General features: G+C 36.6%; 2 protein-coding genes across 3 annotated transcripts in view; one reads left to right on the top strand and one right to left on the bottom strand.

Moving 5' to 3' along the window:
- The window catches only part of LOC105279763 (glutamate receptor ionotropic, kainate 2), a 50,887-nt gene extending 43,366 nt beyond the window's left edge, over positions 1-7,521 (top strand). Inside the window, exons 3-17 of one of the 2 annotated variants that reach the window (XM_011339771.3) lie at positions 1,100-1,255; positions 2,060-2,253; positions 2,528-2,827; positions 2,922-3,020; positions 3,359-3,532; positions 3,621-3,848; positions 4,127-4,342; positions 4,705-4,789; positions 4,956-5,094; positions 5,271-5,408; positions 5,790-5,988; positions 6,131-6,215; positions 6,484-6,630; positions 6,725-6,993; positions 7,063-7,521. In XM_011339771.3, coding sequence (XP_011338073.1) covers positions 1,100-1,255; positions 2,060-2,253; positions 2,528-2,827; positions 2,922-3,020; positions 3,359-3,532; positions 3,621-3,848; positions 4,127-4,342; positions 4,705-4,789; positions 4,956-5,094; positions 5,271-5,408; positions 5,790-5,988; positions 6,131-6,215; positions 6,484-6,630; positions 6,725-6,993; positions 7,063-7,299 — 2,666 coding nt within the window. In that variant the 3' untranslated portion in view covers positions 7,300-7,521. The remainder of the gene's footprint in view (positions 1-1,099; positions 1,256-2,059; positions 2,254-2,527; positions 2,828-2,921; positions 3,021-3,358; positions 3,533-3,620; positions 3,849-4,126; positions 4,343-4,704; positions 4,790-4,955; positions 5,095-5,270; positions 5,409-5,789; positions 5,989-6,130; positions 6,216-6,483; positions 6,631-6,724; positions 6,994-7,062) is intronic. The other variant, XM_011339772.3, reaches the window with a different exon arrangement.
- A 689-nt stretch (positions 7,522-8,210) lies between these two features.
- LOC105279767 overlaps positions 8,211-22,948 on the bottom strand; it is a 71,729-nt gene continuing 56,991 nt past the window's right edge. Inside the window, exons 2-6 of the mRNA XM_011339777.3 lie at positions 17,668-18,030; positions 14,425-14,545; positions 13,892-14,073; positions 10,705-10,803; positions 8,211-10,413 (exon numbers count right to left, since the gene is read on the bottom strand). Of these exons, the coding sequence (XP_011338079.1) occupies positions 10,340-10,413; positions 10,705-10,803; positions 13,892-14,073; positions 14,425-14,545; positions 17,668-18,030 (839 nt within the window). The 3' untranslated portion in view covers positions 8,211-10,339. The remainder of the gene's footprint in view (positions 10,414-10,704; positions 10,804-13,891; positions 14,074-14,424; positions 14,546-17,667; positions 18,031-22,948) is intronic.

Genomic DNA, 22,948 nt, shown 5'->3' with positions numbered 1-22,948 from the left:
GTGAAGAAATTATGAATTATTATTTAAATTTATTATTATTATTATTCTCTCTTTCTTGTTTCGATAATTATTATGTTATAAATCGAAATAAATATTTAGTTCAGAAAAGATACAAATTGCTGTAATAAAATTGTTCGATCGAAAAGGACCGGAAATTCGTGTAGGTACTTCTTTTTTGCGCCGATTTCATAATTAAAGCTGACAGCGCACTGATGAATTTTTTTGCGCGATAATAAAACGCGACTACATTCGCATACGCAGTAGAAATTTTTCTAGCGGTTCTTTTCTAGCTGCCACCCGTCATACGCTGCTCGTTACTTGGTATTGATCCGACACGCGTAACGCAAATTCCACGTGGTCGTCGGCTAGAGTTCAGCATTGTTCGAGTAAACAATTATTCGCTAATACTAATATATATCGCAAATATAATGCTGATGGCGATTAAGCACTTGTTAATTTTCATATTATTACTAATTGTTAAACAGCTTTATTTCTTAATGATTAATTATACTTTTCAGCTCAGCTTTATACCACAACAATATGCCATTTCACGTTTATTTCACTGAAAATTCAATATTAACTCATTTTGGAAGTACTTAATTTATTTTATGGAACTTCCCTGCTTAGTTTATATTTATTACGGTTATCTGCATTAATTATTTCCGTTATTCGCATTATTGTCTTTTTTACTTTACATACTTCATCTCCATTTCTGCTTTTATTTCTAAACATTGAACTACATTATAACGTTAATACTATTAAATTCTATAATAAAATTGATAGAGTTTGTAAAATTTAACGAAGTAAGTAAATAAAACATGTTTTAAATTTGAACACATTTCCCTTAACATTTCAAATTTTTTTAAATTCTCATGCATAAATGTATACAAAAGAACCAGTTAAAATACCAGAACACAAAAGAATAGTTGCATCGATTTTATTCACCATTTAATGAACACATCTACGCGTCTGGCTTTCGCGTACACGTGCCTTTAATCCTCCTACCGTAATTGCAATTTAACACATTAAACGCTAATTGGCCTAGCGACGTCGAGCTTTTGTTTATTAATACATTGATTGCGAAATTTTTTCTCTCCAGGCGCGATTTTTCATAAAGGCGATGAAGATCTCAAATTCGCGTTCGAAAGAGCAATTTATGATACGAGATACGAGCATCTCGCACCCGCGTTCAAGCTCATTCCTGTCATCGCCGAAGTGGATGTTGATACTGACAGCTTCAATACTGCAACAGCTAGTAAGTATACGAATATGAAAATCAAAAATCTGGAAGAAACCTTCTGGCAAACTCATTTTATACTAATTCTTAACGTACAAAAATAACAGATAAGCATAAATAATAAACGACATAATAATAAGTATTATAATAAATGTAATTCATAAATATTATAATGAATATAAGTAAACAGATTTTAATACATAACGAATAAGAGAGTGACTCATATTGTTGCTTTACTACACGTTGTAATTCTTGCAACGGCGTGCTGAGCTTTGTTAATGTTTGGCAAAAAATAATCAACGTTTGCCAGAGATTTATATGCATAATAACTTACGTTTTGTTAAGGCCATATGAATCTTCGCTCCATTTAAAACTTCATTAAAATGCAGCACGCGTAACAATGATAAACTGTAATGGACATTACAATTATTTACTGCGCTTCATCAATGCCTCAGTAAAATCTTTGTAGAATCGGGACTTTACCGGAATCACCATAATTACTAAAGCGCACAGAACATTCGCTCTTTCGACAAACTGCTTTAATAAAATACTCTTTATCATTAAAATTATAATGGACATGATCAACTGTAGTGGTTCATCAGTATTAGTACCGTACCTTTGTTTCTTCACTTAAAAACAACATACCGTATCGAAAATACATTTTTGCCTTCGACTGCAATCTCTATATGCTCTAAAAAAAATAACTATACTAAATTGAGAAGAGATTGTTGCGCTACATATTTATTTTTATTTAAGCACCGTTCTCGCGTTGAATTCTATTTCTGAAATTGCATGTCTTTTTGGAGATTGCATTTTTTTTAGCTTGCGAGCTCCTCCAAGAAGGAGTGGTAGCCATTTTCGGACCCGCAAGCCCGCATACTCGTGGAATCGTCACGAGCATTACCACGCGATTTGATGTACCGCATATCGAATACGTATGGCGAGAGAACGAGAAGATCAAGAACCCGTCATCGATGACTATAAATGTGTACCCGGATAGCGAGCTGCTCAGCCAGGTCAGTCGTCATACAAGAAAATGCTTCGCGACATCGACAGGATTTTGTGATTTGCTAATATGCAAAATGCGCGGATTGTTTTTTTCTTTATAACTAAATCATATAATTATCGTATTTTTCTAGAGAATTTAATTATCGTGCTGAAACGTTTCTCTTTTGTTGTTTTGATGAACGGTAATTCTGCAGCAACTGTATTGTTATAATACATTTTTGCTAAGACTGTTTGTATTATATTATTTTTTAATTTCTATTTATTTTTATTTAATAAAATTAGGCCATTGCCGCTGTTGTCGATTCGATGAATCTTCCCAACTTTGTGGTAATCTACGAGACCGACGAAGGATTATCGCGCATTCAGAAAATTCTGACTCTGAAACGGAAAAAGGACAGTTCCATCATTGTACGACAACTGGGCGAAGGACCAGATTATCGACCGGTGCTCAAAGAAATACAGGCAATGAAAGTGTGCAATGTAATCATCGACATAGACCCGCACAAGATCGTTGATGTCCTCAACCAGGCGAAGCAAGTCAAGTTGCTTGCAGATTATTGCAATTTTATCATAACATATTTGGTAATAAACATGTACACAATATCTCAGATTGTTTCAAAGACAAGTTTGCCATGAATATGTTTTTTTGAAATTGTCTCTCCATCGGGACGAATAGGATTCATCGAAACTGCCTATCTTTGAAATACGTAATGGAACCACTGCCAACATCACCGCAATCAGTTTGAGGGAAACCGATCACGAAGAAATTAAATGGGTAATTATCTAATCATCTTCTAACGTTCAGCATCTATATGAATATCGATACTTTCATCATATATTTAATTCTTAAATATTTTTAGGTAATTCTTAAATTTCTTGAGTTGCGATATTTAATTAATAGTTAGGTGTATTTGGTAAAATAAGTATTTTATGTTACAATGTAGAATATCTTGAATATCCAATGATTATTTCAAATTAAGTCAAGTTAGATAGGTAAAATGCAGAATACCTTGAATGTCGGACGATTATTTCATGGTAATAAGTAGAACGTAGTGACTCCGTTGCATGAGGAATTAAGTGTAATTATTGAAATTATTGGCAATTTTATTGTAGCTAGACTCGGCGATTCTTTACGATGCAGTATTTTTATTCAACAAGGCTCTGGAGACCTTGAACGCGAGGAGTATTGATTATGAGGATCCTGACTTCATCTATCCTCTACCGATCTCTTGTAACGATGGTATGAAGTATCAAGCAGGTCCAAATATCACTAGTGTTATGCGCGAGGTAAGTTTTAGTTTCTCCGTTTCTTAGAGAATCAAGGAAATACTTAATATCGATCAGTCATTGCTATAGTAATAACTTTCTATCGCAGTTATCGAAAATGGGGAAGATAACAGGCATCATGAGCATTGACGAATACGGCCATAGAGATAACTTCAAGATTTATATATTGAATTTTCGGCAACCAGGCAATCCTACGCAGATCGGTTTTTGGATGCCAAACTCCGGCGACGTGCAGCTTATGCAAACCAAACACGAGATCGAAAGTTACCTGTACAAATCCATCCAAGACAAACATTTCAAAATCTCCACCAGAGTGGTTCGTTATATTATTTGACACGTTAACAGCGAACGGAAATAGTCACTTTTTGTTATTCTTCGTATGTTTACGATTCGATTGCGTTCATTCAATAAAAATTAATAACTAAACTTCTGAAATTGCAAATTGCACAATTAATTATATAAGTTTCCTGTAACACGTAAATATCTTTCAAATTCGCACAGTTATAAGTAATCAAATGATAATAAACTACTACTTGGATATTTTAAGATATTATACGAAGGCAAGGTTGTATATTTGCAACAATTTAATTCAAGGGTGCACCTTACATTATCGAAGTGACAGATGACCAGTCGCGTGGGATATTGATTGATCAAAAGCGTTACGAAGGCTACTGTATCGATCTGATTGACGAGATCGCGAAACAGCTGGGCTTCAAGTATACATTTGAGCTAGAGCCAAAAAACAAGTATGGAACTTATGACGAGAAGACGAAGACGTGGGATGGCCTGATCAGGCGCCTTCTTGATCACGTACGTATGAAATTTTCCAAGTCTATATTCGCGTTTTATAAAATCTTTTTTTCTATTTCTATTTTTGCATTCGTATATTAAGTATTATACACATCTATAAACACTGCAGACAACTTAACTGTTTTTCCGATTCGATAAATCGACCGAAACAATTTCTTCTTCTAACTTCCAAGTTGTATTCTTTGCTTCTACTATTAATTATTTGCTATTTTATCTTTATGTCCTTAGCAGTCTATAAAGATATTTTCAGATAGATGGTATCAATGAACAAATTATACAAAAAATGTAGCTTACAGGATGTAGCAGATTGAAAGTTTTACCGCACTTTTTTCACGCACCGTTATTGCAATCGTGTTTTGCAGGAAGCCGATCTTGCGATATGCGACCTGACAATAACTTATCAAAGAGAAAGCGCTGTTGATTTTTCGATGCCGTTTATGAACCTCGGCAAGTATAAAATGATTTTAAAATGATTTCAAAAACTTAACTACTTGACGGAATGATAATTAAGAATACATGCATCGTAAAATTTAGGAGTGCAAAAATCTTTTCGCCTCTCTCAGGTGAAGCATTGATCATTGTCATGTTACCTGTCCGTCCAATCTGCTTTCAGGTATCAGCATCTTGTTTAGCAAGCCTGAGGAAAAAGTTCCGCTGCTTTTTTCTTTCCTATCGCCCTTGTCTGTAGATGTATGGATGTACATGGCGACTGCATATCTCATCGTGTCGCTAATGCTGTTTCTTCAGGCAAGGTAAGACTATACATCAACTCTTTAAATCAAATGCGTGATTCATTATCAAATGGAAGGTACGCGAGATATGGGAGAGATTATTCTATGATACGTAAATACTACTTGAAAAATGGATAATGCATGAAAGAAAATTATTAAAAGAGTTCTGAAATCAGCGTTCTGCAATTCGATTTAAGAATAGCACCTGGTGAGTGGGATAATCCGCATCCGTGCAATGATGATCCTGAGGAGCTTGAAAATAATTTCAATTTGAAGAATTCAATGTGGCTGACCATCGGCTCTCTTATGCAACAAGGCTCAGACATACTTCCGAAGTACAATTTTCATTAATACTACGCAATATCTTGCATTTTATTTCATCATCTATCTGCAATATATTTAATTTATAAAAATAATTTCTTTATTTTAATATACTGGGTCGACCGTAAGGTCTTTGCGGACTTGTTTTAGCTGAATTCAAACGCAAAACTTTCTAACTTAAGAATTAATTTTGCTAAATTCTTGTTAAATTTTCTTTAAAAAATCCACACGGACTTTTCGATCAACCCAATAATTATCTTTATAAAATTTTTTTGTCATTAATAGATTATATGTTTTATATATTTTATATACTATGTTTTATGTCATTATATATGTTTTACAAACTTTTTAAGAAATTTGCAAAATACAAATACTTATACAAATTGTTTTTTCAGAGCGCCATCAATACGCATGCTTGCCGGAATGTGGTGGTTCTTTACATTGATAATGATCTCTTCCTATACGGCCAACCTCGCGGCTTTCCTCACCGCAGAGAAAATGGACACACCGATTAAAAACGTGGAGGATCTGGCTAAACAGACCAAGATCAAGTATGGAGCTCTCAAAGGAGGCTCGACGTCGACTTTCTTCCGGGTTAGCACAGTAGCATATACTAAAGCTGCTGATGTAGTTCAATTGAGCTATGTCTGTAGCAATTTTGACGCGATGCTGAACAATTAATACGTTATACTATTGATACATCTCGCGCAATAATAGCAATAATCGATTGTCGCAGGATTCGAACTACTCGACGTACAAACGTATGTGGAATACAATGGTAGAGACAAAGCCAAGCGTGTTCACCAAAGACAATGAAGACGGTGAATAGTTCTACGTAATAAGTAAAGTTTTAATGCTGTTTCAGTCGTCCAATTTTTCGTTATTTTTGCAAATAATTTTGACAAAATTATAATAACTTTAAATTGCCTAAAGAACTTTAAATAAATTTTTCTTTCCCTTCATTTCTCTCTTCGCTTCATTCTATTCTTTTCTTTTTTCTTTATTCTCCTTCGCGTTTCTATGTTTCTGAGAGATCTCTCTTTCTCTCTGTTTTCTATTAACGATATATTAATGATTATTCTATTGCAGGTGTCGACCGAGTTGTCAAAGAGAAACGGCAGTACGCCTTCCTCATGGAGTCCACCAGCATCGAATACAAGATGGAGCGAAACTGCGAAATTGACAAAATTGGAGGCCTCATCGACAACAAGGGCTACGGCATTGCCCTACCGCGTAGTGAGTAAAACAGCTGCATTTTAAATTAACAATAATATGGCACGAGAAGCGTTTAAGTCAAGAGTTCCACTTAAATTTATGATATTTTTCATAGACTCACCGTATCGGACGCCGATCAACAGAGCGATCTTAACGCTAGGGGAGAAAGGAACGTTGCAACAATTAAAGAAGAAGTGGTGGCAAGAGATAGGCGGTGGACAATGCAAGAAGGCCGACGCGGACAAGAACGCCAATACGAGCGAATTGAGACTGGCGAACGTTGGAGGCGTCTTCCTCGTCCTTATGTGCGGTTGCGGCGCCTCGTTGATCATCGCTATTTGCGAGTTCCTGTGGAACGTACGAAAGGTCGCTGTGAGAGAAAAGGTATAAGACGTTTCGAAAATTTATTGATACGATAATAAATTAAGTTTAATAATTCTTTCTTCTGTGCAGATCACACCATGGGAAGCGCTAGTCGCCGAGCTAAAATTCGCCGTGAACATCTGGGCGGTGACGAAGCCCGTTAAAATCATTAAGAGCAGGAGTGCAAGCTCCATGGAGGGCGGACACGGCAGAGCCGCGTCCACGGCCCGTTCCATTGTCGGTTCGTTCCTGCGTCTCGACATACTCGATAAATTCGATAAGGATGCCAAGACGAACAATCGGAGCAACGACCGTAAAATTAATTGATCTACCGAGCGATTTAAAATAAATTATCGATTGTTGAAAGCAGAATTCTACGATATAAAGGTGTTATACGTTTATGGTAGAAATTAAAAATGAAAGAACTATAAAAAAACTATATTATATTGCTTATAAATAATATATATGTATTTTAATTGCGAAAACGAAAATTCTTTTCCGAAAGCTCGAAAATAAAGTGCACTTAGAACTTTTTTATTTTCTGCAGAACATATTGCGATTGAGATTTCTAAACATATTTTTAATATTAATTAATATATTATATATAAAATCTGCCATATATGAATGCGAAAGGATATGAAAGAATTCATTTTAATAAATCTCTTACATTATGTCGTCTCGTCTCTTTACATTATTTCTCAAGTAGATTTGGTCCTGGAAAGGTGGCGTCATCTCTCAAAGTTCGTCGATACTGTTGTTTATTAGTTTGCTCAAGCCCTGCTAGATGGCGCCTGTATGCAGTTTTCTGCCGCAAAAATTAGTTCCAGAAACTTCCGCTACGAGCCTCCACTGACTTTGATTGAAAATTGAGCTAGTAGTGCGTCTCAACAGCGAGTCAGATACAGGTTAAATTTTAAGTAGCACGATTTACGATGAATCGGAGACACACCTTTCCTTTTTACTTTAAAATAGTACAATTATATAAATGAAATTTTTTTATTTTATAATAGTAAAATTTAACAAACTTTATTTGCAAATAATACTTATTAATAAATTGCATACATTTTTCTTTTCAAGAATATGACTTAATATACATGATGGAAAAATTTGATAAATCTCATTTACTTTGTAATTATTTAAATTATTACACTAAAATTAAATAACAGTAACAATAATTGTCACTAAACTAGCGTGGGTAACTTGAGTAACTTAATAATAAAGCATTGACAAGACTTGGATTAGTTAGAAAACCATTTACTTTCACACTTTTCTAATTACTATATACACAGATATATACAATACTCGCAAGAAAATGAAAATTCGATGTACCCCAATAGTATTTACATAATATTAGAATATTACTATGCGGTACAAAGTTACAATATATATGTTTTATGCAAAAGGTACACAGACACGATCAATTGATACATTCATGTCCTTATGGAACTGGATGAAAGCGAAAGATTCAACTTATTCTTAAACTTCGTCACAATTTATATGCTAAACCAACGAATGATTTACATGTTTTATCATAGAGTGTCGTAAGTTTATAACGCGAGGCACGTGTCTCTCTTAACATTATATAATAAATATTGTCGTTCAAAAAGCAATCTCGTGGTCGTTTTATATGCAAAATCTATCTGAAATAGGCGTGCTGTGCGAATGAAAACAAGCGAAATAAAAAGGGGGAAAAGCAACTTTTTATCAAACTTATTTTAAATTGCGTATTTCAAATCCCCAAAGCACATGTCCCTCGACAGAAAGAAAGAAAGATCGAATTAAAGCAATTAAAGAGATTTAAGGTACGGTTGGAAAATTCCAATAGAGCTCGCAATTAAAAGTACAAGGTGTATGGAACGAAAGCCAGCTGGAGAAACGGAGTTTCGGGTCCAAATTCCGTTCCGAGGGAAGCTCAAACGCTCCATCGTAAAGTACGATATCATTATTAAATGGAAGCGGGATGTCCCGAGATTAACGAAGTTGCAACACGCATATCTACGAAAACCGTGTCGCAATAGCGAAGGAAAATGAAACGGTCAAGTACACTTTGCGACTCGGCGGAGAAGGATATCTTTCCAGATAGTCGCATTTCGCGTTGCATTCCGCTTATCATTCAACCGTCCCTTTAAATCGCGCTGAGTGAAAGACTTGGTGTGAGTGTATGCGTGTGTATCCGTAAATATTTAAATAAATATCGCCCATTTCAGATACGTTTTATGTTACATGTATCCACGTAAATAGCTAAATTAAGTAATATTCAACGCGTTTATAATCACATTAATGACGTAATTGCGGTCACAGACAAATGACCGTTGATCATATTGAATTATATATTTATAATATTTAGGTATATATAGCGTTATTTCCTTCCTAGTATACACGATTATATACAGCTGACATTTGGTAGTGCCTTATTATTTAATAATACCGGTATATATATACTATTACATCCATAATATCATAAAATGGAAGTATCTCGTCTCTGCTGATAATTATATAAAATTCTTGTATAAAAGTCTGAGAGTAAACAGAACGCGTGCATTCTAAATTTTGCGGATTATCGTTAGTTGGATTAGTATCCGCGTATCAGCAATTGTTTTCTTTGGCTGTGACACACCCATGCGTATCAAAAACATTTCAAAAACGTTTGAAGTTTTAAAAACATTTTCGAGTTACACAAAACATTTCCAATATATATTTTTTATATATCGTGGTATTTGTATATGCTTGTAAAACCAACGGGAGGAAAAATTGGGAAATCAATATATAAAGGAACTAATGAGGAAAAGACACGATGTGGAAAAAAACCAAATTATATTAAAGTGAAAAAGAAATCGGGAAGAAATGGTGCAAAGTACGAAGAAAGGGAGAAGATATGAAGAGAATATGAGAGTACAAATAGAATAAAGAATGAGTACAAAATAAAAAAAGAAGGGGAATAAAATGTATTTTCAATTAATATAAATCGATATTAAAATAAAGATCGATTGAACACTTGGCATAGTTATTTTCTCGCAAACATTTACATTTTTCTGATAAGCGACGTCGTATCATTCTGATAAGTGTAAGATATTTCTCGTAGACAAACTGTATTAGGCTTTATTTATCAACGTTCGTTTTTTACATCATTGAACATCCAGAATTATTCGTCGTGCATTGCGTCGTAAATGAATTTTACTAAATATGACGGCTACAAATAATTTGTAATTACGCACAGAAATTAATAAATCGAATTTCCATCCTCTGAAGGGTTTATCTAGATGTTCAATGTGAAATCATTTTCTGATACGAGACAATGCAATGCGCAAGGTACGTCGAAAGTCGGTATATTGCATCGTTTAAATTTACGCATCAATTAAATTACTAATTATAACATCATGATAACGATCCAATGCATCGATAACAAAAGGAGATTAACTGCTGCTCCATTGACGAAGTCACCTGTAATCAAATTAAATTATTCATTAAAAAAAAACCCAGCAGTAATTTCATTAAATTTTAATTCAGTGTTTTAGAGGAGGAATAAAGATTATACTGAATCGTTGTAAAATGAATTTGTATATTTGTGACTTTTTAGAATTTTATAAAATGGCATTTTATAAAAATCCAAAATGCATCCCTGGTACATTTATCTGAATAAAACACTTTTGTCTCATCGTGCCGATGTTATGCCAAATTTATAAGTGATGTCACAATCATACGAGGAAAATGTATAGAAAGTCCTGATCTTACCCCCGCCATTTCCAGATTCTAAGCTATCTAGGCCTTGGACATCCGTTTTATGTTGCAACTTCGTTGTACTGGTTGACGTTGAGGTAGTAGCAGCCGTACCTGCGCGACAAACGCAATATCGTATTATCAAATATAAAGGCGTAGACGATTCTACAATTCTAGAACAATATCACGCAGTCCTTAGATAAATTTTGCGCGCATCCCTTCCATATAAAAAAAATGTATATTAATATTATGTATATACAGGATAATTCATGTGAATTATTTCATGCCCGCTGAATTGAATTGTTAATTAATTAAAATAAACAATGTAATAATAAAATGGACACGAAATTGTATAATATAATAACTAAAAAATCAATTATATTTTTCTCTCATGCTTGATTAATATTCTATTAATAGAATTTAATCGATACTCATTAATTGGTCAGGTGCTGATTAACTGAAGCAATCGGTTAAAAATGAATTGTTACACGCAATCGGGGGATGAATTGACGATCGATCGGTGGAAATTAATTATTATCGGCGAGTAGACGTGACAGAGCCAAGTTCACTTCTGTGCGACGAACAAAATAGACGATAATAGAAGAGGGAGACGTATAGCTCGAAAGTCCTGTAACAATTTAACCTTTCCGCCGTAATTTAGTCCTTTCCGTCGTCGTACTGCATTGTGCTGTAACCGGATGAGCCGAAAACCCTTCTTTGGCCAAGATGATAACGAGGTAAGAGGAAGGACCCGACTACAAGTTTAACCGCAAAATACCCGCCGTCTGTGAGTAAACGCCGCGTACACGCTAATACTTGTCGACGCCCACTACTTGACCTTCCGTCGTAGGGATGTTTAAGGACTTTGCCCTTTGAACTCGCGAACCTTTAGCGAAGTATCACCCCGAGGGCGGAAGAGCGTAGGAATAATGAGACACGGGGCGTAATAGAAATTTAATCTAAAAATAATTAAACGAGATAACAATCGCGATTAAATCCGCATCTTTTCGCGGCGCTCTCTTCGGCCGTGTTGCATTACGTTTGTGTTTCCCAAGTAAATTTCTACAGTAGAAGTTTCCGCTTGAAAAATAACACAAGTTTATTCACAGATTTATTCGACTTATACAAATGATAGGACCATCGGAGATTTCGCAGCTGCAGTCATAATTGAATTTGTTGGCGTGCTGGCAGCATTTTGCTCTTTTCTCCCTTTTCTCGTTACGGTTATTTGAGAAAGATGCTATCGAAAGTCGCTCTCTCGCGAGATACACTTGCAAATAGACATACCGAGGGAAAGTACTGCAGAGAGACAGTTACTTTCTTATTTACTCCTATTCTCTTACACTTTTCGTTTCCGAGCCTCTTTGAAATGGCCTCGCGAGCTTTAAATATTTATTGCATATATAACATATGTATACACCGTGTCACCATTACTACCACGTCGATGCGGTTCCAGCGGTGAATTCTTTTCTGCCACTTTGAAGTTCTATTCATAATGAGAATTTATTGCGATTTTTTAACTTTTAACATCGCGTTTATCACATTACTGCGAAAAATTAAAAGACCTTGCTCAACGGCATTTTCAAGAAAAGAAGTTCCCATAAACAAGTATAAATAAAATCGAGCTCCTCTGTGCCGTGCTATCTTCCCAAAGCAGCTCAAGCTGAATTTCCGATCAGGCTGTTTGGAAATGAGATCATCTTAAAACAGAGGGAAGAAATGCAGAATATCCGTACATATTTTTATATTTCCAAGTAGAATATTTCTCTTCCCCCTCCCTCCCCCCTCCTCTTCCGCCGCGGCGTGGATGATAGCGCGGGGTGTTTAGACGCATTGAATAAAACGTTATCAAAGAAAGTTTCTCCCTGCGCTTCGAAAGGATATCAGGAAGTTCGCGTACGAGATCTTGTTTAAGGGGTTAAACCGCTCGCAATAGCTGAATCTCACTGAAGCGCATGAGATTTCTCGCGAATGCTGTCCCCCCCACCCCCACCCTCCACCCTTTTCCCGACGAGCCGTCGTAACATCCTGTATTCCGATCTTATCTGTACCCATCCATGCGCTTTGAACTTCTCCCAAGGAGAAACTTTGTACTCGCCTGTAATCTCTTTGAACCCCGAGCAACCCTCTCCACGCACTTTCATCCCGAACGAGAAACGCCCGATACTTTAAACACCGTCGAAATTCTAACAAATCGTTTTGCACGCCGTATCACTTAAACTTAAGTTACAGCGCGCATCCGCCATTGCTGAGCTTCACGTGGGCCTTACACGTTCGTAATGGGGCGCGCACCATTATTTCATCCAATCCATCTATGGGGCGCGCAGTATCTGGGGAAATTTCTGCCGACGTAAGGCGGCGAAACATTCTGCTGAATGTTTTAAATGCATTCCGCAAACTCTTTTTTCTTTTTCTTTTAAATTGGCCATTACACGTGTTGTAACAAACGGCTGAAAGTTTTTCCCCTTTACGTACACGTGTGTGTGTGTGTGTGTGTGTGCGCGCGCGCGCGCGCGCGCGTGTGGGTATGAGTGCGTGTTATTTGCGAAATGTAGAGCACGTTTCGAGTTCACTCGGGCATTCCCGTTCATGGTTGGGCACGTTCGACTCCCTGCCGATCGTATCTCATGTTTGACTGTGTAAATCAAGAAGATATTTAAAAAAGTGGTATTCAACATATGTGAAATCTTTACTGAAGGAATACTGATTGAATTGAAATGGAAAAATTGAATTAATTTCGAGTTTGTTCCTCTGTCTGTTCGCTTCATTTAAATTATTACGACATTTATTCGCCTTTTTATTAAATTTATTTCAATCACGCTCATAGATCAGCACATTTATAAATCAATTGTGCTATCTTCTTACAGCAATACGCGATCTCACGAGAAAAAACAATACAGAATACTTTCAAAATACCTAGACCAATTTTTGCTAACATGTTCTAGTGACACCATACAATAAAAAAATAGTATAACACGATATAAAATAAAAGGTATTAGATTCCCAAATAAATTCCGTGTGCCATGGGCAAATAAAATATGGACAAAATATAAAAAAATTTAGAATCTGAAAAATAAATGTTGACCCGGAATGAGATTTTCGGACAGTGATTTTAACAAAGTTGAGAATTAAATCTATCTTACAGTAATAGCATGTTTTGATAAAAATAAAAGTATTAGAGAAAAAAACTTCTTCAACTAACCAGCGTAGTAAATGGTTTTGCGGGAAACGTTGTAGTTCGCCCTCGGTATGCTGAGCGAGCATTTGACAATCGCCGCTTCCGGTAAATCTTCGTCCAGCAAGGTCATCCGCGATAAGACGTCGTAAAGTCCATCGTCTCGTAGCGTTACGATGGGCTTTGTCGCTTGCTTTTCCGAGATACTCCTGCAATAGCAGCAATGTTGGCGAAATTATCAGGGACCGGTTGATAAGCAACTGGTTGAAGCGAACAATGCGGTGACGCAGCAAAATAATCTAACGGAGTAAAATAAATGAAAAATGTTTAACATCAATGTAGTCGAAAAATGAAATATTTCTGATTATTCCATGAAACGTTTACATGCTTTTGCTGTGACGCGAGAGCAAACAGTAATACGCGTGAGCATTACTCCCTTCAGCTTATTTTCTGTAAAGTACATTAAAGCAGACGTCGAGGTGACGTATAAAACACTTTCGGATACACAAAATATTCCTTTTTGCGTAAAAGCCTCATAACATATTACGAAAAGCACTTACTCTACTGAAATATCAAGAGATGGCTGAGGATAAAGCCCTTTGGCCATGCACGTTACTTCCACTCCATCTTTGTCACCTATAGTCCTTTTTCTGCATGTCAGATCGAATTTCTCTTCAGTTGCTGCAACAGAAATTAGATGCGTTTATCAAAATATAAAAGCGAAAATAAAGTGTGAAGTGAAAGAAATTATTAGTAATGAAAATACAATTACAACGCGATGAGTCTATCAATTGTAACGTTCATTGATCCTGTTTTAAGGTTTCTCTCTCTCTCTCTCTCTCTCTCTCTCTCTTTCTGCGCATAAAAGTATTACAATAAGATATTCGAGAGAAACGAATATTTTACGAGGGATATTTCACACAAGTTTCAGGCTGTGAGAATAATGTGTGAAATATTCCGTGGAATATCCTCTTTTCGATAAGCTCACTTTAATGTTTTTCCAAATATAAATTGACAAGGAGAATCAATTTGTCCGAAAGCATTCGCATCGTTTCATTTAAAAAAGTTAAGAGTTATTGATTGTAGCAAGTAATGTTTTGTTCATTATAGCAAGTAAATAGAGCGTTTTAGCTTCTTGTCCAATATAAGAAAAACCTCGAGGCGGCACTTGGTTTCCTGCTTTCCTTCTCGCCTCGTTACTTTCTCTTTTCTTCTGGAGTTAAAGTTGGAGATTAACTCAACTGAAAGTTTGCACCGGCAAAGAAATACAAAAATCCGTCAAAATATAATTTTATACGCAACGACTTGAAACACTTTAGCCAGACGATTGCAGAAAAATGAAGCCATTAGAATGCTTTAGAACTGCGCGCCATGTTTCTTCCGCGCGAGCAAGATAAATGTACGGCGAAAATGAATGTATGCGAGTTAATTACGTGTAAAAACTCCGAGTTTCCTCGAGAAAACCTTAAGTTCCTCAAAAGCGCGTTATCTATTATCAACTCTGCGCCCATAAGTTTACGCATACTTGTCAGGAATTTAAGGGGAGAAAAATAAAAAAATATTACTCCCATTTTTAATCAATATCCTGCACCGAGCGTGTAGTAATTTTCCCAGCCGCTTTTTGGAGGGACGACCCACCGAAATTGACGAGAGACACAATATTAAACCAACGACGAGAAACGACTTTTCGCCATGATGAGTCGCCACCCCATAAATCTATGGATGTTCGCCGCCTGCTTAATATATGCTTCCTTGGAAAATGGATAGGATACGGGGAGGTCCAATAAATGGGCCGGGAAAATCACCTACCTCCTTTATGTTACATACTCGGTCCACCTAATATTGCTGTATTATTTCTTACGAGATACCATAGAAGAATATGTTTATCGTCTGTGCGGAAGCGGATCAACGACCGCACGGAATTGCATGGAGTTGAAGGTATCGTGGCAATAATCCGGAAGAATAAGAATAATTCAGAAACGAATCGATAGCCGTTGTTGCAAACTGCACGGCGCTTTTATGATACAAAATTAAATTGCTTGTGTGTGCGTTGTTATACTGCATTATCCTAACATTATTTTATCATTACGGGCCAACATCTGTACAAAAAATTATTATAATATGATATTTTAGGTAATATAATATTTTATGTTATAATATTTTATGTATTATTATGTAATAATCTGATATTATAATTATATTATACATAATATGACAAAATTACTATACAATTACATTTTAAGTTAGCATACTCTTAATTGTCTGAAACTCTTTGACAGTATTGATCCACTGATAACGGTTTGTTTGCTATTATACCAGTTTACTTATTGTTACTATGCCGCTAAACAAATTAGATAAGTGCTATCGCGTTATCTTCTTTCTTATGAGATTGCCTTCTTTTATGCGATATTGCATATTGGCACCACAGAATACGGCTTTTATATTAGGATTCACGTACGTGCGTGCGCAAGTTTTTCCCACTGGATAAAGCGAGAGGCCATAGAATAAATTTGCGCGTAAAGTGCCGTAACTGTTGCATATGGGAGCTTGCACATTTTGTCGCATTTTTCCTGTTTAGCCACGATCGAAAGGAACAGCTTATGCGCTTCGACAACGCGAAAAATGTAACGGAAAGCTATTCGCGAATCGTTTCAACAAATATTGAGGAGTGTCACGATATTGACAATATATGTGTTCGTATGTAATATTAAATAACGATTAGTCGATATGCGCGTTTTATTTCAGGCGGCTCACTTGAAATCTTGCAATCGTAATAGCGCGAATATTTTTAACAAAAACGAGTAAAGTGGTACTTGGCCCAGTTTTTACACTTCGGCGAGATTGCACGTCTATCATTAATTAATGTACAAGAACAAAAATAGGAGCGAGATAATAGCACGCAACGACACGTACAAACAGACCTAATATCCGTATACTTTCATTACGGTAGCAAATGAAACCGGAAGATAGCAATTTAGAGCTGAGGGAGATAGAGTTCATCTGTTTCTACCTTACTCATTTCATCCCGCGGCAAAAAGATATCGCTTTATTCCCGCGCCGTTTGCATGCACGACGCGTTAAAATTAACCGTCGAATTGCATCACTCTCGTCGTGCTTGGGGTAGCTCTTTCGTGACGAATAAATCTCAAAAATCTACTTGTTCGCCAATCGCGCGCTCACATAAAACAATAGTATTAAAATTGAAAACCACCAAATTAATATTAGAATTAGAATCACCATCAGCAAAAATTCAAAACCGAATCAAAGATGACTTGAATGACTTGCTGACTCTACCTGTGTTCTGCCAATTCTGTATCACCCTGTACAATCATTGGTGCATTAGTAGTGTGCTGTCCAGCTTACATCGAACCGTCGAGAATTCCTCTGCAGTACTTAAAAAAAAATATCTCCTCGTTTACATGTTCCAACTGTTTCGTGCTCGTAGAGGACTGAAGGATCCGCGAATCGCGTGATCGCTTCAGATATCCCTGCGAACCCGGCCAGCGCTCCCCCGGACGACATTAATACACCCGATTGTACGTTATATAACATTTTGATGGCTATCGGGACATTTTCTTTGCGTAACACATTCAGGGGGGGATAGAGTCCATGCCCAGAAGCACCCCCGTAGTCTTAAACTGTCAATTTCCGCTTGTACCCGGTCGGCCTGATTCACACGTATCGTTGATGGTATTCGCGCGAGCGCGCCGTCATCAGTATCGATGGCTCGTTCTAGGCAAGCAGAACGAGGCGCAGCGCGAGAATCATCCATTATACTTATTCGCAAACAAGAGGATACTCACCGTACACCACCATGGAGGCGTTCGCGATCCGCTCGTCCGCGAAAGTAGATATAACGCACGTGTACTCGCCGGTAAGATCGATACCCGGCTTATTCAATTTCATGGCTCGGTATTCGGTGTACGGATCATCGCTGGCTCTGTAGAGGAGGTCGACGTACTTGGCGGCCGGTTCGGCAGCCTGGGGATGCCTGCCATAGATCCATTGATAGGCAACCTCGTTGTTGTTGAAGAACCATTTCACGACGAGGCCCTTGCTAGACGTGTTCTCAAGGTCGTAGTCGCAGTCGAGGATTACGTAATCGGTCTCGCTCGCCTTCACCGTGGCCGGCACGTTCATACTCTTGATGATCAGCTGCCTCGATTCTGCAACGAGAAGGGTGTCTCGGTCAGGTCGGTGTTTTGCGCATTGCTTGTCACGTGTCAAACAGTGGCTTAATTTCGCGCAGTTGCGCGTAATTGCTAATCGACTTAATTGGGGACGCGATGCATTTACATTAAACAGCCGCGCGAACGGCAAAACTTGTCGGCTGTTTATAACACTGTACACTGCAACTTTGGTACTGCGACTTGGGAGCGTCCTCCCAAAATGCATTACCGAGATGGATCGCTCGAAAAAAAAGACGTTCATTCGTCTTCCTTTAAAAAGTCTCGTTATCTGGGTTACTTAATATTTCGTGAAACGCTGCGAAATAATGCGCTTTGTACACCGCGATGATCTATGTGTGTGGCGAGAATGTCATTTCTTTATGTGAAACAGCAGGTTTAATTTCGAGAGACAGAAGGGATGTGCTGTTTCATATATTATTTAAATACTGGAGCGTTGCGTTTCCTGCCTCTCTCGTGCATTGCAATCTGCATTAATGATTAATTCGTGGCGCACCAACGGGTTCCAGCAAAATTTCATTCACTTTTATTCATCTCGCTGCTTAGAGCACCGCAGCAGAAACGCGGTTTACAGTCTTGCCCTCTGTCCGATTTATGCATCGCATTAATATCTTCGGCCCCGATTATGTAAATAGCAATTTAATAAAAATTTCATCCGTGGTAAACGTTCTGGAAGAGGGCATTATTAGATTGGGTACCTATCGATCCGATCATAAATTAGAGAAGAATCGGCTCACTTTTACGATCGGGAAAATCCGCCTGTGAACCTCGTGTCGTAATGCGAAAGAGCTTAGCGTTTTTGAGTCATTCATGGCCAATCGAACAAATAAAAGAGAGCGGAAACACGGTCCTTTCAATATTTTACCGTGGAACTTTTGTTAGACTTTATTTTAAGCATCAAGTGAAACGTGAAAACCAAGTGAAATCTGTTGTTCGACGGATTCAATCGTGCAAAGTCAAGTTTAAAATAAAGATCATTATTTCTTATCTTCTAACGTGTTTCGCGTTCTATGGAAAATAATTTTCTCGAAATTAAACAAGGGAGAATCAATATTCGGTTATTATTTTAATTATCGAATAACGTCGAAGGTAGACTCTCTCATTTTTATCGAAATACAATTTTGCAAAATAATAGCACATTGATTTTGCTCGATAAACAACAAAGACTTCCACGCTCCAGAAAATCGACGGCATGTGTGCACCGTTGATGAAGAAATCCACGTTAATATTATTTCAAGCCAAGTTGGTTATCAAAACTATGACGTGAGGGTTCGGACTAATCGTACCTCGAATAATGACTGCGACTGCGTAAATGGCTTTCATTAGATGGCGTGATCGTGTGTGTGATACCGTCTCCAATCGTGATAAATTACATATAATTAAGTCAGCACGTCTCGCTGACAACGACATGAGCGAAAATGGCTGTACGTTATCGGGCTGATAGAAGAGCGCAAGGGTAAAAGAGGAAATGAGAGGCAGAGAGAGAGAGAGAGAGAAAGAGAGAGAATAATTCGCATGCTACTGACTTAATCAATACTCATACCCAGCATACGAAATGATTCTTTGCACGTACTCGCACACGAGAACTCTTTGTGAACTCTTATCACGGCAAGAAAAATGATTAAACGTCATGACTGCTAATATCCTTCTGTCTTTATCCAGATAAGAAGCTTGTTGAGCTTAATAAAACAGATTCCGCTTATTACGAGCGATAAAATATTTCCGTGACAACAGCGAGAGACTATTTCGTTGCGTTAACAAATCTATTTTGCGGCAAATTAGCAAATAAACTGTAGATTCAATGGAATTGGTATATTATGAGACGAGAGTTGCAGAAATAAAAATAGGTTTCATTCTATCGATAAAGTTTTTCTCTGAAAAACATTTTGGTTTGTCGATGAATTAACTAGTCTCTATGTTTTTCGAGAGGCGAAATAGTTTTAGCTGGTTCTAAAAATTTTTACACCGACTCGGTGGTACGTGTACGTGTGTACACGTGTATACACGTTTATCCACGCGCACGGCGTGTGTCAAAGAGAATTTTATTACAAGCGTTTAGAACTCTGAGTTAATATAAATAACTTTTGGTCAAAGAAATCGCGTTAAATCGCGCTAATTCGCGATGCGGGCAGACTTATAGGAATGTGATGCGAACGTCATTGTACCAATAAATCGACTAGAAACGGAGAATAAATAAACGTCACGGCAACTGTCAATACGGGTGATGACCCCGATGCGGTGATTTAAATTTTACATTGCTACGTGATATATCGGACATAAATTTAAAATTTCTACGTTGTTGTTGCCTTTGATTTATACTCTTTGAGATCTCTGCTTAATTTATGAACCTCGCGCGCTTTTCTTTCGCATTTCTCTATTTTGCCCGTCCTGTCATTGTAATCTCGTCGGTCAATATTAACGTGTTCCCTTTTTTTGATGGACCGTTCGTTCTTACGAGGTCGCAAATGCTAATTGGCTGAATTGACCTAATTAAAATGATACGCACATCAATTGCCGTTAATTACTTGTAATCATCGTGCACTTTTAAACGGAACAAACCGAGCACAATCGAGCAATTAAACTGATCATACATTAATTATGCTATTTCCGGTGCGGGTGGGCGAGACTATAGGAAGAGGGGACTATGGGGTATTGTTCTCCAGCGGATAAAAATCACACGAAATCGACTAGAACCTGTACTTGTTTTTCACAAGACGTCAACATCTCGGTAATGGATACTGACAGAAACAAATAACGGTTAGTAAAGTTTAATCGAAAATCTAGATTGATTATCAAGCTCTTCTCGATTAACCGAAATGTCGATTAGAAGAAAATCTATTATCAGAAAGATCGATTATATATCGAAAGAAAAGAAGCGAATCCGAGTAATATCATAAATCTGAGAATGACACAGTCTAATTTAAGATTGTGACTTATAAGCGAGTGTTTAAAAATGCCTATTTTTTAAATGTTTCACGTTTACGGTATAGTGAACACATTATTAATAACATACTCGTGTGAACCGCTAGAAGCCACAAAATAATAAGAATAAAAAATATTGTGCAAAAATCATTGAAAAAAATTATTAACAGAAACAAGTATAAAGGAAAATAAAACAGTCACTAAACACAATAAAACTACTCCTGACGAATTAATGGAAAATATAATAAACGTGAAAAATAAAATAAACATACAGAACGAACTACATGGAAAATTCCGAAATTTTCATTTCAAGTTGTTATTGAAATCCAAAAGAGGTAGAACAGAAAAATATTCGAATTCAGAGAAAAGAATTGAATAATGTACGCGAGGACGATAATGGTCAAAAAATGTTTTATGAGAATCAATAAATCAGAAAATGCTACACGCACAACTGGCTACTGCGAAAATAAATCTTGGTATGTGTGTGTGCGTACCTGTGTGAATGTGCGTGTGTGTATCCGAATTTTACACTTTACTTAAAAAATAAAGTCATTAATTTAATGAAAAAAGCTTGTCGGTAATAAAAACTTAAATGCATTCACTGATTGGCTAAAACGTCCGAGGTTCATCAAGGAAAAATCGATTTCGAATTTGTCAAAGAGATTGCCGTTGATACAGTAAAATTGGATAACATATATACGCTTATACATATAAACTACATTTCAAGCGTAAGAGGTACGCTTAAAATATGTTTTAAGCACGTAGATGCAGTATTGATATATGAGTACAAGAGTAAAAAATCAGAAATGTGTAGCATGCGTTTCAATTACGAAAAACGTTAAGTTTTATCAAACAATTCCAAAAGCTGTAGGCGCGCTGCGCAACTTTTCAAAGTTATGATGTAAATTCCACCGCTTTTCAATATCTAACAGAAAAGTTCGACAGATAAAGTTTTATTATCAAAGGATGAGGTCGTTATCGCGACAGCTCTTTACTTCTAACTACCTGCCGTCCGCATTGCTTTGTCAGCAATTTTGTTTAACCATTTTTTCCTCTTTTGAGCTTGCGTGGGCTAATTATACAATATATAATTTACTCGACAGTTAGATATTTCTTCTGTAGTTTTTATCAAACAAAATGGCTGCGTTAAAGGTGAGCATACCGTTATCAACGCTATGCTCGATCAGTTTGAATTCCTCTTTTAAAATTTGTAGTATCGTATTTATAGTATCATATTACAATAAAACCATCGTATAACGCTGTAAAAAAAAGAATTTTGTTAAGCCGATAAGACTGGTTTTATTCAATTTTTGTTATCGACAGAATCATGTAAACCATCATTTAAACCATCATTTAAACGAGCAAAATAATTATGCGCGTTATCTATTGTTTGTTGCAACCTAGAAAACAAAATTTTCATTTCCAAGATAAAACTGTTATCTGTAACAGACAGATGAAAGTATATAATACAAGAGAGAAGCGCGTAGCTTGAAGTAAACTGATTCATTGCTTCGATACAGTGTTCTTATCGTTATGCCCGTGAATTCCTCGAGAAGAGTCATAATTTCTCGTAGAACCTGATATAAAAGTTCAGTTATTTGCCTCTGTTGTAAAAGATATTGCAGCCGCGACAATGTGATCAAGATGCTTGAAGCAATTTCAATTTCAAAATATGATCCCGCGATTACATTGTTACACTTTAGTAGACTTCAGTAATATATTTCGCGATTAAGCAGTTATAATTTGCATAAATTACATATTATATGGGAACATTCTAATATTGGACCGCAATATTGTTTGAAATTGTTTATTTAACAGCACTCTTCATTCGAAAATGCTAAATTATAATTGAGCAGTAGAAAATGTAAAAAACTATTACAATTTAAACGAAAAGCTTTTGTAAAATTGCTAGGAAAATGATAAATAAAAATTACATTTTATGAAGAAGCATTCATTTCGGATATTTTAAATATTT

Source organism: Ooceraea biroi, chromosome 7, assembly GCF_003672135.1.
Source record: "Ooceraea biroi isolate clonal line C1 chromosome 7, Obir_v5.4, whole genome shotgun sequence".
NCBI classification, from domain to species: Eukaryota; Metazoa; Arthropoda; class Insecta; order Hymenoptera; family Formicidae; genus Ooceraea; species Ooceraea biroi.
Note: the sequence above shows the minus strand (reverse complement) of the source record. Positions and strands in the feature narration are given on the sequence as shown.